General features: G+C 34.8%; 1 protein-coding gene across 1 annotated transcript in view; it reads left to right on the forward strand.

Annotated features, from left to right (window-relative positions):
• MALRD1 (MAM and LDL receptor class A domain containing 1) overlaps positions 1–20999 on the forward strand; it is a 597781-nt gene that overhangs the window by 207513 nt on the left and 369269 nt on the right. Inside the window, exon 22 of the mRNA XM_070426883.1 lies at positions 1927–2089. Within this exon, the coding sequence (XP_070282984.1) occupies positions 1927–2089 (163 nt within the window). The remainder of the gene's footprint in view (positions 1–1926; positions 2090–20999) is intronic.

A 20999-nucleotide genomic window follows, 5' to 3' on the forward strand; every position in this document is an offset into this window, starting at 1 on the left:
TCCATCTCTTTGTAAGATGAAATATGATAAATATGTCACCTACAGTCTTTCATTTTCTACTATTTTTATTGTTATAAGAATATAATGAGATCTACCATTTTAACAAATATAGTTTTTTTTTAATTCATTGATTTTAGAGAGAGAGGAAGGGAGAGAGAGAAACACATTGATTTGTTGTTCCACTTATTATGCATTCATTGGTTGCTTCTTGTATGTGCCCTTACCGGGGATTGAACCCACAACCTTGCCACATCAGGATGATGCTCTAATCAATTGAGTTACTAACAATTTTTTAAGTGTACAAAACATTATTGTTGACTATACGTACAATGTTGTACAGCATATCTATGGAGTTTATTCCTCTTGCTTGTCTGAAACTTTGTCTTCAAAACATTTTTTAAAAATCTATAATTCTTATATTTTTTAATGATATGAAGAATCTTTGCACAAGATAAATATAATATGATCAATATTAATATAAGGGATTAAGCAACATACCTGAATGTCAACATTAAAAATAACTTTTTTTGATGGAGTGTTTCTATCTCAGTTTTTACATTAAATCTTGGACACAGTTTGTAAATAGTGTAATGGTATATCATCATTGTTTATGCCATTTAAAAGCTGGAGTGCACACCAGGCTTTTTATAGTGTATGCAAAAACACATTGAATTGAATCTTTTATTCAATCAGTAGAGGAATTAAGATTGACAGACACATGAAAAGAGAGAGAGAGAGAGAGAGAGAGAGAGAGAGAGAGAGAGAGGATTTTCATACACAACCTATGTATTAAAAAAAAAAAAGAGGACTTGTGCCCAGCCAGTGTTGCTCAGTAGAACTAAGATATCAGTTCACCAGTTCAATTCCCAGTAATGGCATCTATCCATGTTTTTCTCTCATTGATGTTTCTATTCCTCTCCTTTCCTTCTGCCTCTCTCTCTTAAAATCAGTAGAAACATATTTAAATACTAGAGGCCCAGTGCACGAAATTCGTGCATGGGTGGGGGTCCCTCATCCTGGCCTACACCCTCTCCCAATCCAGAACCCCTTGGGGGATGTCTGCCTGCTGGTTTAGGCCCAATCTCGCTGGCTCCTAATCAGTTGCCTGCCTGCCTGTTTGATCGCCCCTAACCACTCTGACTGCCTGCCTCATCGCCCCTAACCACTTGCCTGCCTGCCTGATTGCCCCTAACCACTCACCTGCCTGCCTGATCACCCCTAACCTCTCTTTCTGCCTGCCTGATTGCCCCTAACTGCCTCTGCTTTGGCCCCCGCCACCACGGCTTTGTCAGGAAGGATGTCCAGAATGACATCTGGAAGGTCGTTCAGCTGTCTGGTCTAACTAGCATATTAGGCTTGTATTATAGATAAAAAATAAAAAATGGACTTGCAATTTTGTGTAATATTAGAATATAGTCATTATAAGAATATTGAAAACTTTCAAGCAAAGAGGTCCACTGTAAAAGTTATTGTAAATCTTATTGTTTTGAATTTTAGTTTGAAATTTGAAAAAACCCCTTTAGAGACTGGGCCAAAGTTTAGCTTTGTTAATATTACTGTGAAAAAAGAACAGGCTTATCAGAACTTGGAGGTCATGAAAGCAATGTATGTGTTATGTTATAAGAGACTGGCAATGCTTAAGTTGCTGCTTTAGGAGCTAATTAAAATCTCATTTCTTCATGAAAGCAGATTCTTTATCCCCAGTATTTCAGTTACTATAGGTATTTGAATATAATAAACAAGATTTCTTTAAAACTCTTCTAGAAATTACACAACTCATTTGCCTAACTATTTTAATTATGTTAAACTTAGATTATAATTTTAGAAAACCCAAAAGTAAGAAAATGGTAATGCAGATAGGAATCACCATTTACTGACACATTTATTTTGATTAGCTGTTCTTGTCTTTGCTCCCTCCTATTCAAGTAATGGAAATTTGCAGCTTTGAAAAAGGAAGCCTGTGTAAATGGTACCAGCCAATCCCTGAAAATTTAATTCAAGATTCAAACACATTCAGGTGGGGACTTGGTAATGGAAGCAGTATTCATCATGGGGAAGAAAACCACAGGCCATCGGTGGACCATACAAAGTAAGTGACAACATACTATGTTTTAAACATGTGTCTTAGGAACTAATCATTAAAGCAGTTCTCAAATTTCTGCCCCATCACTTCACTCTAGGCCAGTGCTATAAAAGATGGAAGTTTAATTAACAGAATGGGAGGGCTTAAGTATATCCTTTCATATATAATTGAAAAAAAATGGGGAAAGTAGTGAATGCTTATTTGTAAAGTAGAAGTATTTTTTCTTAGATTTTTCTTTTTATGTATAACATTGATCATTATCTTTCATGACTAATTAAAAAATTGTAGCCAGCCGGCATGGCTCAGTGGTTGAGCATCTACCTACAAATCAGGAGGTGGCGGTTCGATTGTCAGTCAGAACACATGCCGTGGTTGCAGGCTCCATCCCCAGTGTGGGGCGTGCAGGAGGCAGGTCATCGATGATTCTCTCTCATCATTGATGTTTCTATCTCTCTCTCCCTCTCCCTGTCTCTCTGAAATCAATAAAAAAATATTTAAAAAAAATTATAGAATGTTTCAGGACAAACAATGAAATAAAAACATTCTTCTAAGGTAATTGCATTTAAAAATAAAATATAATTTGTGTGCTCTAAAGTAACGATTATAATTGAGAAATAGTTTGGGAGAAAACTCTTTACTCTGAGTAATTCTAAAAGACACATAATTTCAAGACACCCTCTAGATTGCCTCATTCTTTGTATAATTTCCAACATTTTTCTCAAACCTTTTGCCTATGTGTTTTCTTCTCTGATTCTAATCAAAATGACACCTGTCTTTCCATTGGATCAAAACAAAATGTACCAATCTCATTTTTATCTGGAAAAAACAGATATTTTAAAATATTTTGGAATTTAGGGATTGATTATAGATTGTTTTAAACCATTTGACACATTTTCCTTTAGTATTTTGTTTATTTGTAAAGTAGAAGTATTTTTTCTTAGATTTTTCTCTTTATGTATAACATTGATCATTATCTTTAAGGTATAAATGATTTAAGTCCTCACTGTGGCAAATGCACCTACATTCCTGTATATATTATGCATTTGTTTAAGCTTGACATCATGAACTAGAAGTCACATAGATAATGCAAATTGTCTCTTTGCTATAACTGGGCATCTAATAATGAATCTAAGTGCTGTATATAAATGTAGCAGAAAATTTCAATAAAACTGAAAATATTTTAACATGTCCTGCTCTGCAAAAATAACAATTTTCAATGCTTTAGTCTCTTAGGCATTAAATACCAGAATTATTGCTTTCTGAGAGCCTTTTCTGGTAAGAAGATAAGTTAATATTTTATAGGCCAGTTTAGATGCCTTATCACTCTTCCGGCATAATTTTTAAAAGATACAGTTTTATAAATCTTGAATAATGGTTAAATATCAGCCTTTTGAAACAGTTTATTGAAATAAAAATAAAACTGCATACAGCCAAAATCTAAATTAACCATTATACTTTTCTCTTAACTGGTTTAATACCTGTGAGAAGGGGCATTTTGGCAGTGTTGCTTCAGGACTACATATAATGCATAATTGTGCCTCTAAAGCACAAGAAAATTTGCTTTTATTATAGGTTGTCCTTGAGTTAAGCACCTATTCTTTATATTTGCAAATATACTAATAATTTGTTTTGATTTGGTGAATTAAACCTCTTTAATTTTTTTTCAGTGTATTTTAGCTTGATAAGTAATTTTATTTTTTTATATTATTTTTTTATTTATTGTCTAAAGTTTTACATATGTCTCCTTTCCCCCCGCTTGATCACCGCCCCCCCACTCCCCAGCCATTTCCACCCTGGGCAAGCCCCCACCGCCCCAGTGTCTGTGTCCATTGGTTAAGCTAATATGCATGCATACAAGTCCTTTAGTTGCTCTCTAAGTAATTTTAAAAATTAACTATAGTGGCTTGAAAACATGAAAGTTAAGAGAAATCATTGCTGAAAATAACACTTGTAAAACATACCTAAAATAATGTGCTTAGATGGAATATTTGCTGTTCAGGATCAGGTTTTAAGAATGTTGCCGAAACCGGTTTGGTTCAGTGGATAGAGTGTCGGCCTGCGGTCTGAAAGGTCCCGGGTTCGATTTCGGTCAGGGGCATGTACGTTGGTTGCGGGCACACCCCCAGTAGGAGATGTGCAGGAGGCAGCTGGTTGATGTTTCTCTCTCATCGATGTTTCTAACTCTCTATCCCTCTCTCTTCCTCTCTGTAAAAAATCAATAAAATATATTTAAAAAAAAAAGAATGTAATATTGTGTATGATTTTATGTTATGTTACCAAAAATCAACTTAGTAACAAAATAATAACTTTTATATCATGGTTACAATTGTATTAAGAAATAAACAGTTGTTTTCATTATATAAGTTTTTAAATATGCTTGTTCTGTAACCACATTAAAATGAAGTAAATATATTTGTATGCACAGAATTATTTTACAAAAATCTAGAGAAAAAAACGTATTTCTTTAATTAAGTAAAGATAAATTAGATTTTAAGTCCTACATTACGACAAGGACTTGAAAATGCTAACATACTAGGTCACAAATGAAATATTTTGCAACATCAACATGATCTTCGGATACAGTGATTTATGAAGATACATCAATTAATTAAATAAAAGATCTTTATGGCCTAGAAGATGCAACGGTAGCCTTGCATCTAGGCATACCATTTGTCTGTTAGGAATGTACCCGTATTTCCTGAACATCTGATCTTGAGATAGAAAGCTTAATCAGACATGGAAGCAGCAAGTACATGAATATAAGTGTAGTGCTCAATAATGTGTTACATGATGAAAGAGAAGTCTGCTGTGGAGGGTCAGATAACAATTTATCAGTTCTACATGTCTGTCTTGGTTGTCTATTTGTCTTTAGTAACACCTGAAGGGATTTTGTCTTTGGATTTTTTTTGGATAATACTAATAAACTAAAATAATATTATGGGTAAAAACCACATACTGATTCCCTTAAGAATTTCTTAACTTTGTTATTTCTACAAAAATCCTTTTTTTTTTACCACAAAAGAATAAATTTATTTTTATCTTAAAAAATGTCATATATATAGATAAGATAAACAACATCAAGCAAAATCCTTTTACCATGATGAAAGCATTGTGCATTTATGCATATGTATTTTTAATGCAAATTGGTTCATAATGTTGTTGGTTGTAATCAGGCTCTTCCACAGCATTGTGAGAAAAGCATTTCAGCAACCCACACACTGAAGATTGTGCTGTGCAAAGGTTTATTTGTGATGCAAAATCAAAGGAGTTCTCTTCCTGAGTTCCCAATGTCCTATCTCCCTCCATCCCGCCACGGAAAAAGCCAACCGTGTCTTCAGCAAGGTCCGAACAAAGGCCATTGTCCAGAGCCTCTGCTGCATATTAACCCTTAGAGCCACACAGTCTGCTGTGGACGCTAGGTGGCCACTAGCCCGCATAGTCACCTGTTACAGGAACCTGCAGGGCAAATGTGGCTCAGGAGCGAGAGAGAGCTTCTTTGTTCACCTGGGATTATAATTAGGTGCCTTTCCAAAACAGCCAATCAACTTCCCAATCTTTTGCGGGCTTCTGATGGGTTTACCCCTCACCCATGATCCCTTCCTTTCCCAGGTTAGACTGACAGGCCTCTATGGTCAAGCACCTCCCCCTGCACCATTTTGACTCACAATGTCTGACTTTCTTTGCTTCCTTCCTTTATCTAACTAACTATGGTAACAAATTCAACCACATTGTTTCTATTCCACTTTTTATTTCATATACAATCAATGAGCAACTCTTTACCAATACTTTTTAAGGGGTCAATAGTATTCCATTAAATGGATGTACCATAATTCACTAATTCATTTCCTTACTAGTTGATTGATGAGTTGCTTTTGATTATTCAGAAATGTAATCAGTCTTTACTGAATAATATACAACTTTGTACACATTATAGATTATGTCATGAAAGTAAAAAAACATATGGAGTTGAACTTTTATATTAAGTAATATTTACATTTTAAAATATTTTATTTATAATTTTAAGTTAGTCTCCAAAAATGTACCATTTTGCAAACAGCACATATGATAGTGTCTATTTTTTTGTATGCTTACCAAACACTGAGTATTTAATTATTTTTCCATATTTTTCAGTTGACAGGTTAAAGTAACAGCTAACTGTATTTTTCATTTTTTGTAATACTAAGGAGGGTAACCTATTTTTTTTCTTTGTGCCTGGTCCAGGAGTATTTCTGTGTGTGTGTAGCGGGGCGTATATGTGTGTTTTCTATCTGTGCTATTTTGCTTGGTTTTCAGTTTCTAGTGCTTGTGTGTGTGTCTTTCTTATTGATTTATAAGATCTTTTAAAGCATTGAGGGAGGTTTTTTTCATCATTGAATATTGAAATGATTTTACCCATTTTTATTAGCCTTTTCTTACTTTTTATCATATTTTTACATCTCAGAATTCTTAGGTCGTACAGTTATGTCTACCAATTGTATCCTTGTTAAGTTTTTGTTATTATTTTTCCCAGAGTGATATTTTCCCCAGATTAATTGATATATAAATGAAATATAAAGTTGAGTAAGTTTAAGTTATATGACACGATAATTTGGCATATGTATATATTGTAAAATAATTACTACAATAAAGTTTGTTAACATTTCCATCACCTCACATAGTTACCGTGTGTGTGTGTGTGTGTGTGTGTGTGTGGTGAGAACATTTAAGATCTACTCTCTTAGCAACTTCCTAGTATACCATATTGTTAACTATAGTCAAGAGGCTGTATATCATATAGAAATTATTCATCTGATAACTATTTCCTTCATTTTCTCTCCCTCCTGCCCCTGGCAACCACCATTCTCCCATCTATTTCTATAGTTTGGCTTTTATAGGTTCCATACATAAGTGAGATCATGCAGTATTTGTCATTCTCTGTTTGACTTATTTCTTTTTTAAAAAATATATTTTATTGATTTTTTACAGAGAAAGGGAGAGGGATAGAGAGTTAGAAACATCGATGACAGAGAAACATCGATCAGCTGCCTCCTGCACACTCCCCACTGGGGATGTGCCTGCAAACAAGGTACATGCCCTTGACCAGAATCGAACCCGGGACCCTTGAGTCCACAGGCCGATGCTCTATCCACTGAGCCAAACCAGTTAGGGCTTGACTTATTTCATTTAGAATAATGCCTTCAAGTTCCATCTATTACATTGCAACTGGCAGGTGTTTCTAATTTATGGTTGAAAATATATATGTATAACATTTTCTTTATTCATTGATGGAAATGTTGATACTTTATATGTCTTTGCTATTGTAAATAATACTGCAATGAACATAGATGGAGGCACAGATATCTTTTTAGATACTGATTTCATTTCCTTCAGAAATATACCCCAAACTGGGATTGTTGGGTCATAAGGAAGTTTTTATAAGAACCTTCACACTATTTTCATAATGACTATACCAAGTTACATTTCCCTCAACAGTGTAAAGAGTTTTCTTTTCTCTACTTCCTACCCAACTTTTATCACTTACCATCTTGATAATAGCCATTCTTAGAGGTGTGAGGTGATATCTCACTGTGTTTTATATTTTCATTTCTCTGTTGATTAGTGAGAGTAAGCACAATTGCATGTATCTGTTGGCCATTTGAATACCTTCTTTGGAAAAAATGTCTATTTGGGTTCTTTGCCCAGGAGTTCCATATATAATTTGGATATTAACCCCTTATCAGAAATATGGTCTGCAGATATTTTCTACATTTCTATAAGTTTCTCTTTCATTTTGTTGATATTTTCTTTTGTTGTAGAGAAACTATTTTAAATTGATGTAGACTCACTTCTTTTTGTTGTTGTTGTTGCTTGTGCTTTTGATGTCACAGCCAAATAATATTTACCAAGATCAATATCAAGGAGATTTTTGTCTATGTTTTCTTCTAGGAGTTTTAAAGGATCAGTTCTTATGTTCATGTCTTTAGTTCATTTTGGGTTAATTTTTGTGAGTAGTATAAGGACCTGACTTTATTCTTTTGCATGTGAATATCCTTTTCTCAACACCATGTATTGAAGAGACTGTTCTTTTCCCCTTGAATATACTTGCTCCCCCTGCTTTATCAAACATTAGTTGATCAAAGAAACATGGGTTTATTTCTGAGCTCTCTATTTGGTTCCATTGATCTGTGTTTCTGTTTTTATGCCAGTACCATACTGTTTTTAATGCTATAGCTTTGTAATATGGTTGGAAATCAGGAAGCATGATGCTTCCAGCTTTGCTCTTCTTTCTCAAAATTGCTTTGGCTATTTTGAGTATTTTTTTTTCTATAGAATTTTAGTATTGTTTTTCCTATTTCTCTTAATGCCATTGGAATTTTGATAGGGGTTGCATCAAATCTGTAGGTTCCTTTGGGTAGTATGGGCATTTTAAAAATATATATATTTTATTGATTTTTTACAGAGAAGAAGGGAGAGGGATAGAGAGCTAGAAACATCGATGAGAGAGAAACATTCATCAGCTGCCTCTCACACACTCCCCACTGGGGATGTGCCCGCAACCAACGCACACGCCCCCGACTGGAATCGAACCTGGGACCCTTGAGTCCACAGGCCAATGCTCTATCCACTGAACCAAACCGGTCAGGGCAAGTAGTAGTATGGGCATTTTAACAATACTAATTCTTCCAATGTGAATCCATGTGACTATATTCATCAAACCTGTCTTACTAGCTTGCTGACACATGGGCATTTCTCCCTCAGACATAATCACTTCTCTCCATCTTGAGGGATTAACCCTACCATGTCCAATCACCAGTTTTTCTTTTACTGTATGAAAACTAAGGGAAACTAAAATAAGTACTTAGTGCTACTTTTGGCCCAAGTCGTCTTTGATGCTTTTCGAACTCTCATTTCATGCCTTGATTTTTTAAGACTATTCCCAGCCTCTGAGTACCTCATTTCCTTTAGTTTTGGGTTGTTTGAATTTCCTATTCAGGCCACTACAGACTTGGAAGTCATGTCTTTGAACCCAGACCTTTGGGCATTACTCTAATTCTTTCTCAAATTGATTCTGATTTGGGAACCAAGGGTTGTCCTCAAGGCTGCAGTGTAGAGCAGAGTTCAATGCCAGTATTAGTGTGTTATGTCCACTGTAAAAAAATACATCACAAAGTTGGTGGCTTTAAACAACAGAAAATGATTTTCTCCCAGTTCTGGAAGCCAAAAGTATGAAATCTGCATCACTGTGCCAAAACCAAGGTATTGGCAGGGCTCCTCCCTCTCTGGAGACTCTAGGGGAGAATCTATTTCTTGCCTTTTCAAGTTTCTAGTGATTGTCTCATTCCTTGGTCAGTGGTCACATCAAACTACTCTTTGCCTCCGTGGTCACATTCCCTCCTCCATCTGCGTCAAATCTCCCTCTGCCTTACTCTTATAAAAAAACACTTGTGATTCTATTTATCATTCTTCCAGATTATTCAGGTTTATCACTCAATCTCAGGTTTTCAGTTTAATCACATCTGCATAGGCTTTGCTCTATAAGGTAATAGGTATTACAAGGTTCTAGGGATTAGAATCTGGTATCTAGGAGACCATTATTTAGCCTACTATAGTGCACAAACTGAAATAAAATAACACTAGATTTAACCCAGATCTAGCATTCATTAGCTGTGTGGACCTAGATGATGGTGTAAGCTGCATTTTAGTTTCATCATCTGAAAAAGTGGGCACAAGAGTATATATCTAATATGGTTATTGTCAGCCATAAGCAAGAAAATGCATGCAAAACAACCATCCGAGTGCACGTCTCATAATGCAAACTGAATGTGTAGTTCTTACAGTGTGGCTAAGATTGGAAGGAAATGTTGGATAAATTGCAGAGAGCCTGGAATACTATGCTGAGGAGTTTAATATTGGCAGTTGTGGGGGTGGCAGTTGAGGCACACAGGAATCATTTCAGATTTTTTATACATATAAATTATAAGATAATAGAACTGAATTAAAATTAAATCTGGTACGTGTGTGGACAGGATTGAGTGGGAAAGCTGAAAGAAAATTAGCTGAAATAATTGAGGGGGTTTATTGACATGAACTAGAGAGAAATAGAATCTCTGAAAAACTAAAGTCCTTAAATGTCCTCCCTGGACCATAAGCTGGAGGTCAACAGAGGCAATTCTATTATTTTTTCCCATTTATAATGAATGATTGTTTCTCTGGAGTATTAAAGAAGAATTTTCTGCTCTGTTTGTAACATACACTCACCCTAGTACACTATGAATTATTATCAGGCATAAAGGGAAAAGAATGGGTCTCTGAAAGGGAATGAAGAAATTCACAAAAATAATGGGTGCCACTTAGAAAAGATGAAAACAAGTTATCACTTTAGGAAAGAAGTAAAAGTAAGTTTTGTTTCTGAGGTTGGCATCATATCTTTGAAGGCAGTGAAAGATTGTATAACAAAATATGAGCAGGATATGTCTAAAAAATAACATTACAGATTCCCCAAAAGCAATGCCATTATATTGAAGTTTAAGGGCACTGAGTATTTACATCAGAATTAAATCAGATGAGAACCTTGACTAGAAGTTATGAGTGATAGTGGAGCGAATATATGGCTGTGATCAAGATTCCAGGAAGAAAATGGTATCATTTACACTTTAGAATGTTTGTCAAGCAAACTACATCAAGTGCAGGGGAGCGAGGTGGAGATGTAAAAGACATTTTTTTTTTACTTTGGAGTTATTATTTGTTTCAATAATATCCTTTATGACTGTCCTCACTTTTCAGATATTTAGCATTAATTCCATCAATTTTTTTCTGTACATATCCATCTGGGTTTGTTTTCTTTCTCCTACTAGGATATAACTCTCATAGAATCCACTGGCCTGAATTTTCCCCCTAAATTCCAATACTAAGAAAAGTGCCTGAAAATGTTTGTGTGTTGTTTTTGTTGTTGTTGTTTTTTTAGATGGCCTTATAAAGTGTCTTCCTAGTTAGCTAAATGCATCTCTTACTATAATCTGCATTCAAACTTCTTAATTATATTCTAATAGAAATATTTCTTTACCTGTACCTGCTTGATTTAGTTTCATATTCTATTTGACATTTTAATCTTCATTATAAACATTATTAATTTATTGTAATATTTTCAATCAGTAAGGATTACCATCAAAGTTGGTTTTTAACTTCTGTTTCAAAAAAATTCACTAACTTTCTCTTACAGTTTTTTGTGGATTTTGAGATACTAAAATAAATTGAACAAATTAATAAGGCCTACATGAGGCTCAGTATGAAAATATAAAGTAAGCTTAATAGAGCAGAAATGAAGTCTCTATTATCTCCTACATTTGTGTCTTTCATTGAGTAGGCATAGAAATATGCATAAAGGAAGATTGCTATTTCTATACAGTGTGAAGGATTTTATTTACATGTGATGCTTATAGTTTGAATTTGAAGAAGACATTTATTTACAGAATGATATCACTTTAATGCAGCTATCCAAATATCTCTAACTCTAAAAACATGAATTATTCCTAAGAGTTTATGTGATAGTCAATTTAAACCATAAAGTAGGAGCAGAGGTAGATTTTATTAATAATCCTGTCTAGCACAGTACTTTCTCCTAAGTATTACTTACATTGATCTTACAAAGTCTACCTTTTATAACTGCAGTCATAATGAAATTCAAAATATAGTTCTTTAATCTCATGGGTTTTTCCAGTAAGATTGATATTTAGAACTAATATTCCTCAAGTTCTTCATGATATTATTATCTAAGAAGGGTAGTTTTGCCTTAGTTATCGAGGTTAATAGGCAGATTAGACTAAAAATTGTGGGGTTTTTTTGTTTGTTTATGTTTGTGATTGGTTTTAAGGGCATGTAACCAAAGGATGGAAGATTTTAGTAAGGGTTTAGCAATAATGAAGATCATAGAGTAACTATTATCTCTTCATGCATGAATGGATACATATCTCTCAACATAGTGTTTATTTTAAAAGTATTTATAAAAATACATGAAATGTATGCATTAAAAATCATGCATAGTCTTGCATATAATAGATACTAACACAAATTATGTGCATACCAATTCATAATCTAAATGTATGAGCTAAAGAAAGATATTAATGTTAATTTTTTTTTTTTTTTTTTTTTTTTTTTTAAATTTTTATTGATTTTTTACAGAGTGGAAGGGAGAGAGACAGAGAGTCAGAAACATCGATGAGAGAGAAACATCGACCAGCTGCCTCCCGCACATCCCCCACGGGGGACGCGCCCGCAACCCAGGCACATGCCCCTGACCGGAACCGAACCCGGGACCCTTCAGTCCACAGGCCGACGCTCTATCCACTGAGCCAAACCGGCTCTGGCTATTAATGTTAATTTAATTATTTCTTCTTTAAATAATTTTTCTCTGAAGACTTCAGGTGATTTATTTATTAGTAGTAAGCTTTAAGTAGAATAAAGATAAATTATATCTGTTTTTATACTTAAAACCTACCTTTAATTTTACTTTTTCAAAGAACAATATCAAAACAGTTAAGTGAATGCTGTTAATGAAAATCAGGGAAATGTAAAGTTTAAATTAATTTCTGATATTTAAGTAGATATGTGTTCTCCTGCATGTCCTCTTTTACTACACAAAACTAACCAAGAGGCCTGATAAATGAAAGGTAGTGGCTTTCATACAATGAAGCATTCTAGAAATAAAAGCAGTCCTAATTGAGTGTTTATTATGTGATGGGTTTGGTGAAGATGCCTTTCATGCAATCATGTCAAGTCCTCCCAGTGAACTTTTGGGGGTGGTATAATTATCTTCAAATTAATTACAAGTGAGCAAACCAAGGCTTAAGGATGCTTGCCTGTGGGCACCCTACTTGGTGAGCTTGAGAGATGGAAACTGTAAATCTGGATCTCACAGAAGCTAATGTCTGTGCTCTTTAACACTATCCTCCATTTTCTTGTGAATTTCTCTTACCTAAAAGCCAAGCATTTGAAAGATTTGACATGACTTCATTGTAATTTTATGCCACAGGAGATGGAGAGTCAGAAAACTGGTACTTTACAAATAATGTTGAAGAAAAGGGAGAAGAGATAGGTGACATGCTAGTGATGGCAACCAGGAGAGAAAACAACCAAGAAATGTTCAAAGCCCCAAACCATTCTTGTCTTCCTTCTTTCTTAATGTCCAAAATCGAGATTTTGTTGATATAAGCCAATCAAGGTGAACTCATATTGCTTTGCTGAGGATTGTTTTAGTTTACTGGTTTTCAAAATTACATGGAGAGCTTGTTAAAACACAGAAACCTTAGGTTCACTACACAATGTCTGACTAGGTAGGTGTCGGGGGACCCTAGAATTTACATTTTTAACAAGTTCTCAGGCGATGCTGATGCTGATGCTGCATTACTGTGGGATCGGGCCTAAACCAGCAGTCAGATATCCCCCAAGGGGTCCCCAATTGGAGAGGGTGCAGGTTGGGCTGAGGGAACCCCCACTCCATGCATGGATTTCTTGCACCAGGCCACTAGTTGAGATATAATTGACATATAACATTGAGTAAGTGTATGACATACAAAGTAGTGATTCTATATATATATATATTTATGGTAAAATGATTATTATAGTAAGGTAAGTTATCACACTTATCATTAACATCTTTTATTGTCTATTTTTTTTGTGGCCTCCTCATCAATCCACTCTTTTATCCACCCAACAAATCCTATTATTCTCCAAATGTGACTGTTTTATGCCACAGTACCTTTATTTAACAACCTCCTACACATCCTTCCAAGCTTAATTAGAAGTCAACACTTCTAGGAAACTTTCCCTGATCCCTCTCTCCAATCAAATCCAAATAGTTTTTCTCTGGGTAGTCTCTGTATTGCAGCACAGCACATGTCACAGAATACCATCAATATTAATTTACTTGTCTAACTTTTTCATGACACTATAAACCAGTGGTTCTCAACCTTCCTAATGTTGCGACCCTTTAATACAGTTCCTCATGTTGTGGTGACCCCCAACCATAAAATTATTTTCATTGCTACTTCATAACTGTAATTTTGCTACTGTTATGAATCGTAATGTAAATATCTGATATGCAGGATGTATTTTCATTGTTACAAATTGAACATGATTAAAGCAGAGTGGTTAATCACAAAAACAATATGTAATTATATATGTGTTTTCCGATGGTCTTAGGCGAACCCTGTGAAAGGATCATTTGACCCCCAAAGGGATTGCGACCCACCGGTTGAGAACCACTACTATAAACCATGTCAAGGGAAAGCAGGCTGACTACTTTGACTGTTTTAGTCAACACCTAGCATAGTGCTGGTCTCATGCCAGGTGACTAATAAAAAAAGGGACATCATGAATGATGAAAAGGCAACAACAAGATTGAAATATTTAATATTTGGACAAAAGGAGGAGAATCCTTAAAAATAAAGCCAAGCTGAAGACAAAACCAAAGGAGATTGGTGATAATAACAAAATTTTGAGAATAAAATACATTCTATTTTCTAAGCTCTATAGAAAGAATTTTAATGATTTTGTGAATTATTCCCTTATATGTTATATTCTTAATACATATGCACAGATATAATATTTTTATTAACTTTGGATATGTTTTACTTGAGATATATGAAGTTTCTTGTAAAAGAGAAAAAAAAGACACAAGCCTGGCTGGTGTTGCTCAGTGGTTGAGCATCAAGTTATGAACCAGGAGGTTATGGTTTGATTCCTGGTCAATGCACATGCCCAGGTTGTGTGCTTGATCCCCAGTAGAGGGCGTGCAGGAGGCATCTGATTGATGATTCTCTCTCATCATTGATGTTTCTATTTCTCCCTTTCCCTTCCTCTCTGAAATAAAAAAAAAAAATATATATATATCTTAAAAAAAAGAGACAAAATGTCTTGATCTAGAATGTATTTGGGAAAATCACTAGGCTTAACATTAAAATTTCTCATGTTCTCTTTAAAGTGGAGACTTAAATCTCTTGCCAAGGATTACTTTGCTGTCTTTTTTAAATTAAATACAAAGTTTTCTAACCAAACACAGTCATACTGTTAGCTAGGACTCATGACATCTGAGAACACTTTTGGAAAGTTAATTAGAAAATGTAGATTTAACAAATTAAATTATTTTTATTTATTTTATATTACATTATTTCAAAATTCAATTCTTAAATTCAATAATGTAATTTTCTATCAAAAATTTCTAAAACATATAAGTATGAACACCCAATAATTCTAGGCAATAGAATCAGCATATTTCAAGCCTGGTATACAGTGAAAGGACATGATAGGTTTTTTATGAAATGGAAAAATCTGCTGTTAAATTATCCTGGACTAGAACCTTTTATTGTTCATGTTCAAATAAAAACAGTTCTTTTTAACAGCACTTAACTATTGTAGCTTATACTATTTCCATTTCACTACTAGGACTGCTTTAGTGTAATTTCCACTAAATCTGACATTCTGTATTCATATTATTAGAAAAACAGACCATCAGTCACAAAACACTGTGGTGGTGTTTGTTTACATTTTAAAATACTTCTAACATGTTTGAATTTAGATCGACCTTTCTATCACAGACCAGTGATGCTATAAATAACCAATCATGGCTGATGAGCAAAGCTGTAGAATAGTGCAAAGGTCAAAGAATGATAATTCATGGTCATCCTTAACAAAGTATATAAGGCATTACAATACTGCTATTGGACCCTGGTGGCAAAGCACAGGGAAGTAATGGCACAACATGAATCTCCTCATTTACAAATGCTTGTGAGGAGGTTAAGAACTAGTATGGCTAGCTAACATTGTTAAAAGAATTCTCTTTTATTTTTGTCTAACACTGAAATCAATAAAATAATAACAGTATCAGTTATGTCACAGGTTAACATTTACTAAGCATTTTTGTATCTTTCATCTTATTTCTATTTATAATTTGTATCCGCCTCTCTGTGTCTAGATCCTTTCCTTATGTGCTAAATGATCCCTGCTTCATTCTCTAGAACGAATCCGGGCACATTTGTTACAATTGATGAACCTACAATGATATATCAAGCCACCTCAAATCCATATTTTACATTATAGCTCACTCTTGGTGTGATACATTAAATGGGTTTGGACAAATGTATGATGCCATCTATCCAACATTATATACCGAGTATTTTCATTGAATAAAAATCCTTTATGTGCTTTACCTATTTATCCCTCCCCTACTCACATCTACAGACAACCACAGATCCTTTGGTTTCTCCATAAGTTTTGCCTTTTCCAAAATGTCATATTGGAATCATACAGTGTGTAGCCTTTTTAAATTGGCTTATTTGACTTACTAATATACATTTAAGGTTCTCAACTCTTTTAGGTAAATATCAAGTAGTAAAATTTCTGAATCATATGGTAAGAGTATGTTTAGTTTTATAAGGAACCACTAAACAGTCTGCCAAAGTGGCTATACCATTTTGCACTCCCACTAGCAATGAATAAGACTTACAATTCCTCCTCATTTTCTCCGGAATTTGGTGGTGTTAATATTCTCGATTTTGACTATTCTAGTAGGTGTGTACGAGTATCTCATTGTTGCCCTAATTTGCGTTTTCCTGATAACATATGCTTATTTGCCATTATTATATATTCTTTGGTGAGGTGTCCAGGTCTTTGGCCCATTTCTTGAGTTGAGTTATTTGATTTTTCATTGTTGAGCTTTAAGAATTACTTGTGTATTTCGGCTAACAGTCCTCATTAAATGTGAATGTTTTATGTAAGCTTGAGACAAATGTGTAATCTGTTGTTGTTGAATGAGGTAGCCTATAGGTGTCAAATATATGCAGTTGATTAATGATGTTGCTTTGTTTAACTATGTCCTTACTGATCTTTTGTCTGCTGTAAGTGTCCATTTCTGATATAGGGTTGAAGTTTCTAAGAAAGTGAATTCATCTATTTCTTTAGTAGTTTTTGCCTCACATAGTTTGATGCTCTGTTGGTAGGTTGATGTACATGAAAGATTGTTATGTCTTCTTGGATTGTTGATCTCTATAATGTTTTGTCATACCTTTTATCTCTCATAACTTTTTCTAATATGTTTTGAAAGCTGGGTCAGAAAATTTCTATTAGAAGTTATCACTTATCTAGTGATTCTCAAAATCAAGTTTTGTTTCATTCACTCATTTGACAAATATTTTTTGAGTGCTTACCATGTGGCAGTTTTGTGTGTGTGTGTGTGTATGTATGTGTGTTTGTTTTGTGTGTGTGTGTTTGTGTGTGCGTGTGTGTGTGTGTGTGTGTGTCAAAAGTGTTAGGAATGTGTGATTTAAAACAACAACAAAAAAAAACAAGAACAGTATAATAGACAATTATTATACAACTCCCAACTCCAGAAGAGCTGTTTACATTTAAAAAAATGTGTGTGTGTCAATGTTATGTATTGCGTTTCTCAAATACATTTGACTAATTCCAAACTAAATGCTTCCCTACTAGTTTTTTTCTTTCTTTTTTTCTTCTTTTTTTTTTTTTTCCTAGAACATCTGACCTATTTTTTCTTCACTATACTAGAGAAAGTGAGTTGTTTAAAAGCAGGTGTCACAATTTTGTTTTAATCTTATAGTTATTTATTTTCCCCAGAGTATTTATTTTGAGAAGAAAAACAAAAAGTGGAATATCTATTTTTCTAGGTATTTCTTTTGGATTGACATTTTGATTTAGTAACTTGGAATTGTAAATACCATTTTAATTGTTAATGTAAGTGGTTTAAGGCAGAGTCTCAAAATTTAGCATGTACAGAATAAGCTGGAGAATTTGTTAAACAGATTGCTGAGCCCTTCCCCAGAGTTTTATTCAAGAGATCTGAGTGAGATATGGCCCAGGAATTCACATTTTAAACAAGTTCCTAGGTGATGCTGCTGATTCAGACACTTCTCTTAGAGGAGAATGAGTGTAGAATATAAAGCATGGGGAGAGCAATGGATCCAAGTCCTGGCTTCAAGACTCATCTAGGGAATCACCACTGGCAAATTATTTAATTTTAGTTATCTCCCCCATGACGTGGTAATGATTATAATCCCACGTTTGAGGTTTGTTATGAGTGTCCAATGACAGACTGTTATTTAATATTCCCTAATTTAAAGGCTTATTAATTTAAAGATTGAACTAAAAACTTACAATAATTTACTCAAAAGCTAGTGTTCCTTTGGCTTAAAATCTATTTTATAAAAAATATATTTACATTAGTGAGCCTTTTAAAATCCTGTTTTAGAATTAGGAGATAAATAGATACAACTGATTGTGTAATTTCTTTAACTTTTAAAATTTTCAGTTACTTTTTTAACGTTTTTCTACTTGCCTCACAAATAATTGTTCTCTAGTGAATGTCATATAATATTGAAACAGGAACTGTGGGTGCTTCTCATTAAAATAGTTGCCTTTGGTACCTTTGTTATTGAATTTTGAGCTGGTAAAAACCCCAGGTAGTTATATAAAATTACAACAAATGTTCATTACTTCATTTTTATTTCATGAGACTAGGAAAGAGAAACCCAAACACACTCTGCTAAAATTGTAAGTCCTTTTTTAAAATTGAGATGTCTTGCATTTTTAAAAGGGATACTTTGTATTTCTGCTAATCATGAAGCTATTAAAGTTCATGATAACTCTTAGTAGCTAATATCAATCAGTTATGTTAAAATAGCCTACAATATTATAATGAATCAAAAGATATATTTCAACCTAAAGAATAAGCCTGGAGAATACTAGTATGACCCTCATCTGATATAAGATCAAAGGTCAATTTACCTAACGCATAAATATTTTACTTTATCCATGCAAGAGTATTTTTTTATTAATTTAATTAGAGTACCCAGGAGCTTCTCAAAGAGGGGAGGGCAAGATAATATTTTAATTGCTTACTCTGTGTAATGGTAAGACTTATAAACTGATCTCCTAGGAGACTTTTTTTTAAAATAGCATGGACTATAAATCAGATCTCTTTTTATAATGACTTTTTAAATAACTTGTACATTATCATCAATGATCTGTGCATTTGCAACACCTGGTGTGTAACACTACTTTCTTTAAACTTTTACTATGTGGTTTATGATGTTTTATTAGGAAATGTATGTTTCTATAAAACATTACTTAATGCTTTATATGAGGAAAGACAATTTGACGGCTGGCAGAGAGATGCTGATATTTTATGGGTGACAGCGCAGTATGTGTGATCATTATTGCTGTTCTCATTTTAGGAGTGGAGTTGATTTCCGTTATAGGTACATGGTTGAATAATCTCATCTCGAACACAGGCAAGTGTTCATTGCAAGTTGTGTAATTCTTCATTTTTCCAATAGGAATTGTACGTACATCATGTGCCCTGAGTTAATGCATATATGATATACTGCTACACTGGTAACTGTGTTCACAGTGCGGTATAAACACACACATGCAGTCTTGTTGTTTGAAATTTTCAAATTGATCTCCTGTCATGCCTCCCTTCTTTTTCTTGCTGGCAAGGGAGTATTGCAAGGATTTATAATTATATAATTATAACTATTTTATTTTATATTTATTCTTGTGACTGAATATTTTTGAATTATAATGGATCGGGGAAATTACTATTATTTTCATTGTATACTTTTTGGGAAACAAACACAGAGACCTCAGGTTGAACCATAGGTGAGATGCTTTTTATCATTGCCAAAATTGGGATTTCTACTCACTTAATTCCTCCACGGTCTCCAGATCTATTAGCTTTGCTCTGTCTTTTTAAAGTTTTTTTTTTGTTGTTGTTGTTTTGTATTGTTTTGTTTTGTTTTTATCCAGCCTAGAACACATTACCAACTTGTCATCTGAATTTCATCTGAATCCGCAGTTCTACCACTCCATCTTTTATCTCCACACGTGTTCTACTAACTTTAAACTCAATTGTCTATTTTCTTTATCAAGTATTTTTGAGGGTCTACTCTGAACCATGCACTATATAGGAAACAAAATATACATGGCCCCAAACATAGATATAAACATTTTAACATTTTGGAATATTTCCTCCAGTTCTTACTTGTATATATGTAGTTACATAATATGTACTAGTATGTATAACAACACATACACATATACACATATATACTGTTGAACATGTGAGCTAGTGCATGCTATATGGTAGTCCATCAATAAATATTGCATTTATGAAATGTGGTACGTATGCTTTCTCCCATTCACCAGATTTTTGATCATCATATTGGTACTTTTTGATAAATAGAAATCCTTAATTTGAATTCAGCTCTGTTTCCAGTGTTTCCCCTTATGGTTATCTATACTAATAATAGAGGAATATTCAAATTGTCCAGGACACTGTCACAGTAACAGTAACAACCAAACAGCAGGCTGTGTGGTGCAAGAAGGCCGGCAGGGGGGTTAGTGAAGGACGACCAAATAACTGAACAGCAGGTGTGTGGGGTGACCAGGCCAGCAGGGGGGGCAGTTGGGGGCAACCAGGCTGGTGGGGGGGCAGTGGGGGGTGACCAGGCCAGCAGGGGGGCAGTTGGGGGCAACCAGGCCAGCAGGGGGGGAAGTTGGAGGCAACCAGGCTGGCGGGGCGGGGGGCAGTTGGGGCAACCAAGCTGGCAGAGGGGGACAGTTTGTGACAACCAGGCCAGTAGGGGGGTCAGTAAAGGGTGACCAGGCCAGCAAGGGGGCCAGTTAGGGGTGACCAGGCTGGCAGAGGGGGGAAGTTGGGGCAACCAGGCCACCAGGGGGGGAAGTTAGGGGTGATCAGGCTGGCAGGCAGAGGTGGTTAGGGGTGATCAGGCTGGCAGGGATGGCAGTTAGGGGCAGTCAGCCAGGTAGGCAGGTGAGCAGTTAGGAGCCAGCAGTGCCAGATTGTGAGAGGGATGTCTGACTGCCAGTTTAGGCCCGATCCCGGGGACATCCCCCGAGGGGTCTC

This window comes from Myotis yumanensis, unplaced genomic scaffold (genome assembly GCF_028538775.1).
Source record: "Myotis yumanensis isolate MYYU_CA2020_CCGP unplaced genomic scaffold, mMyoYum1.0.hap1 SCAF_1, whole genome shotgun sequence".
Classification (NCBI taxonomy): domain Eukaryota; kingdom Metazoa; phylum Chordata; class Mammalia; order Chiroptera; family Vespertilionidae; genus Myotis; species Myotis yumanensis.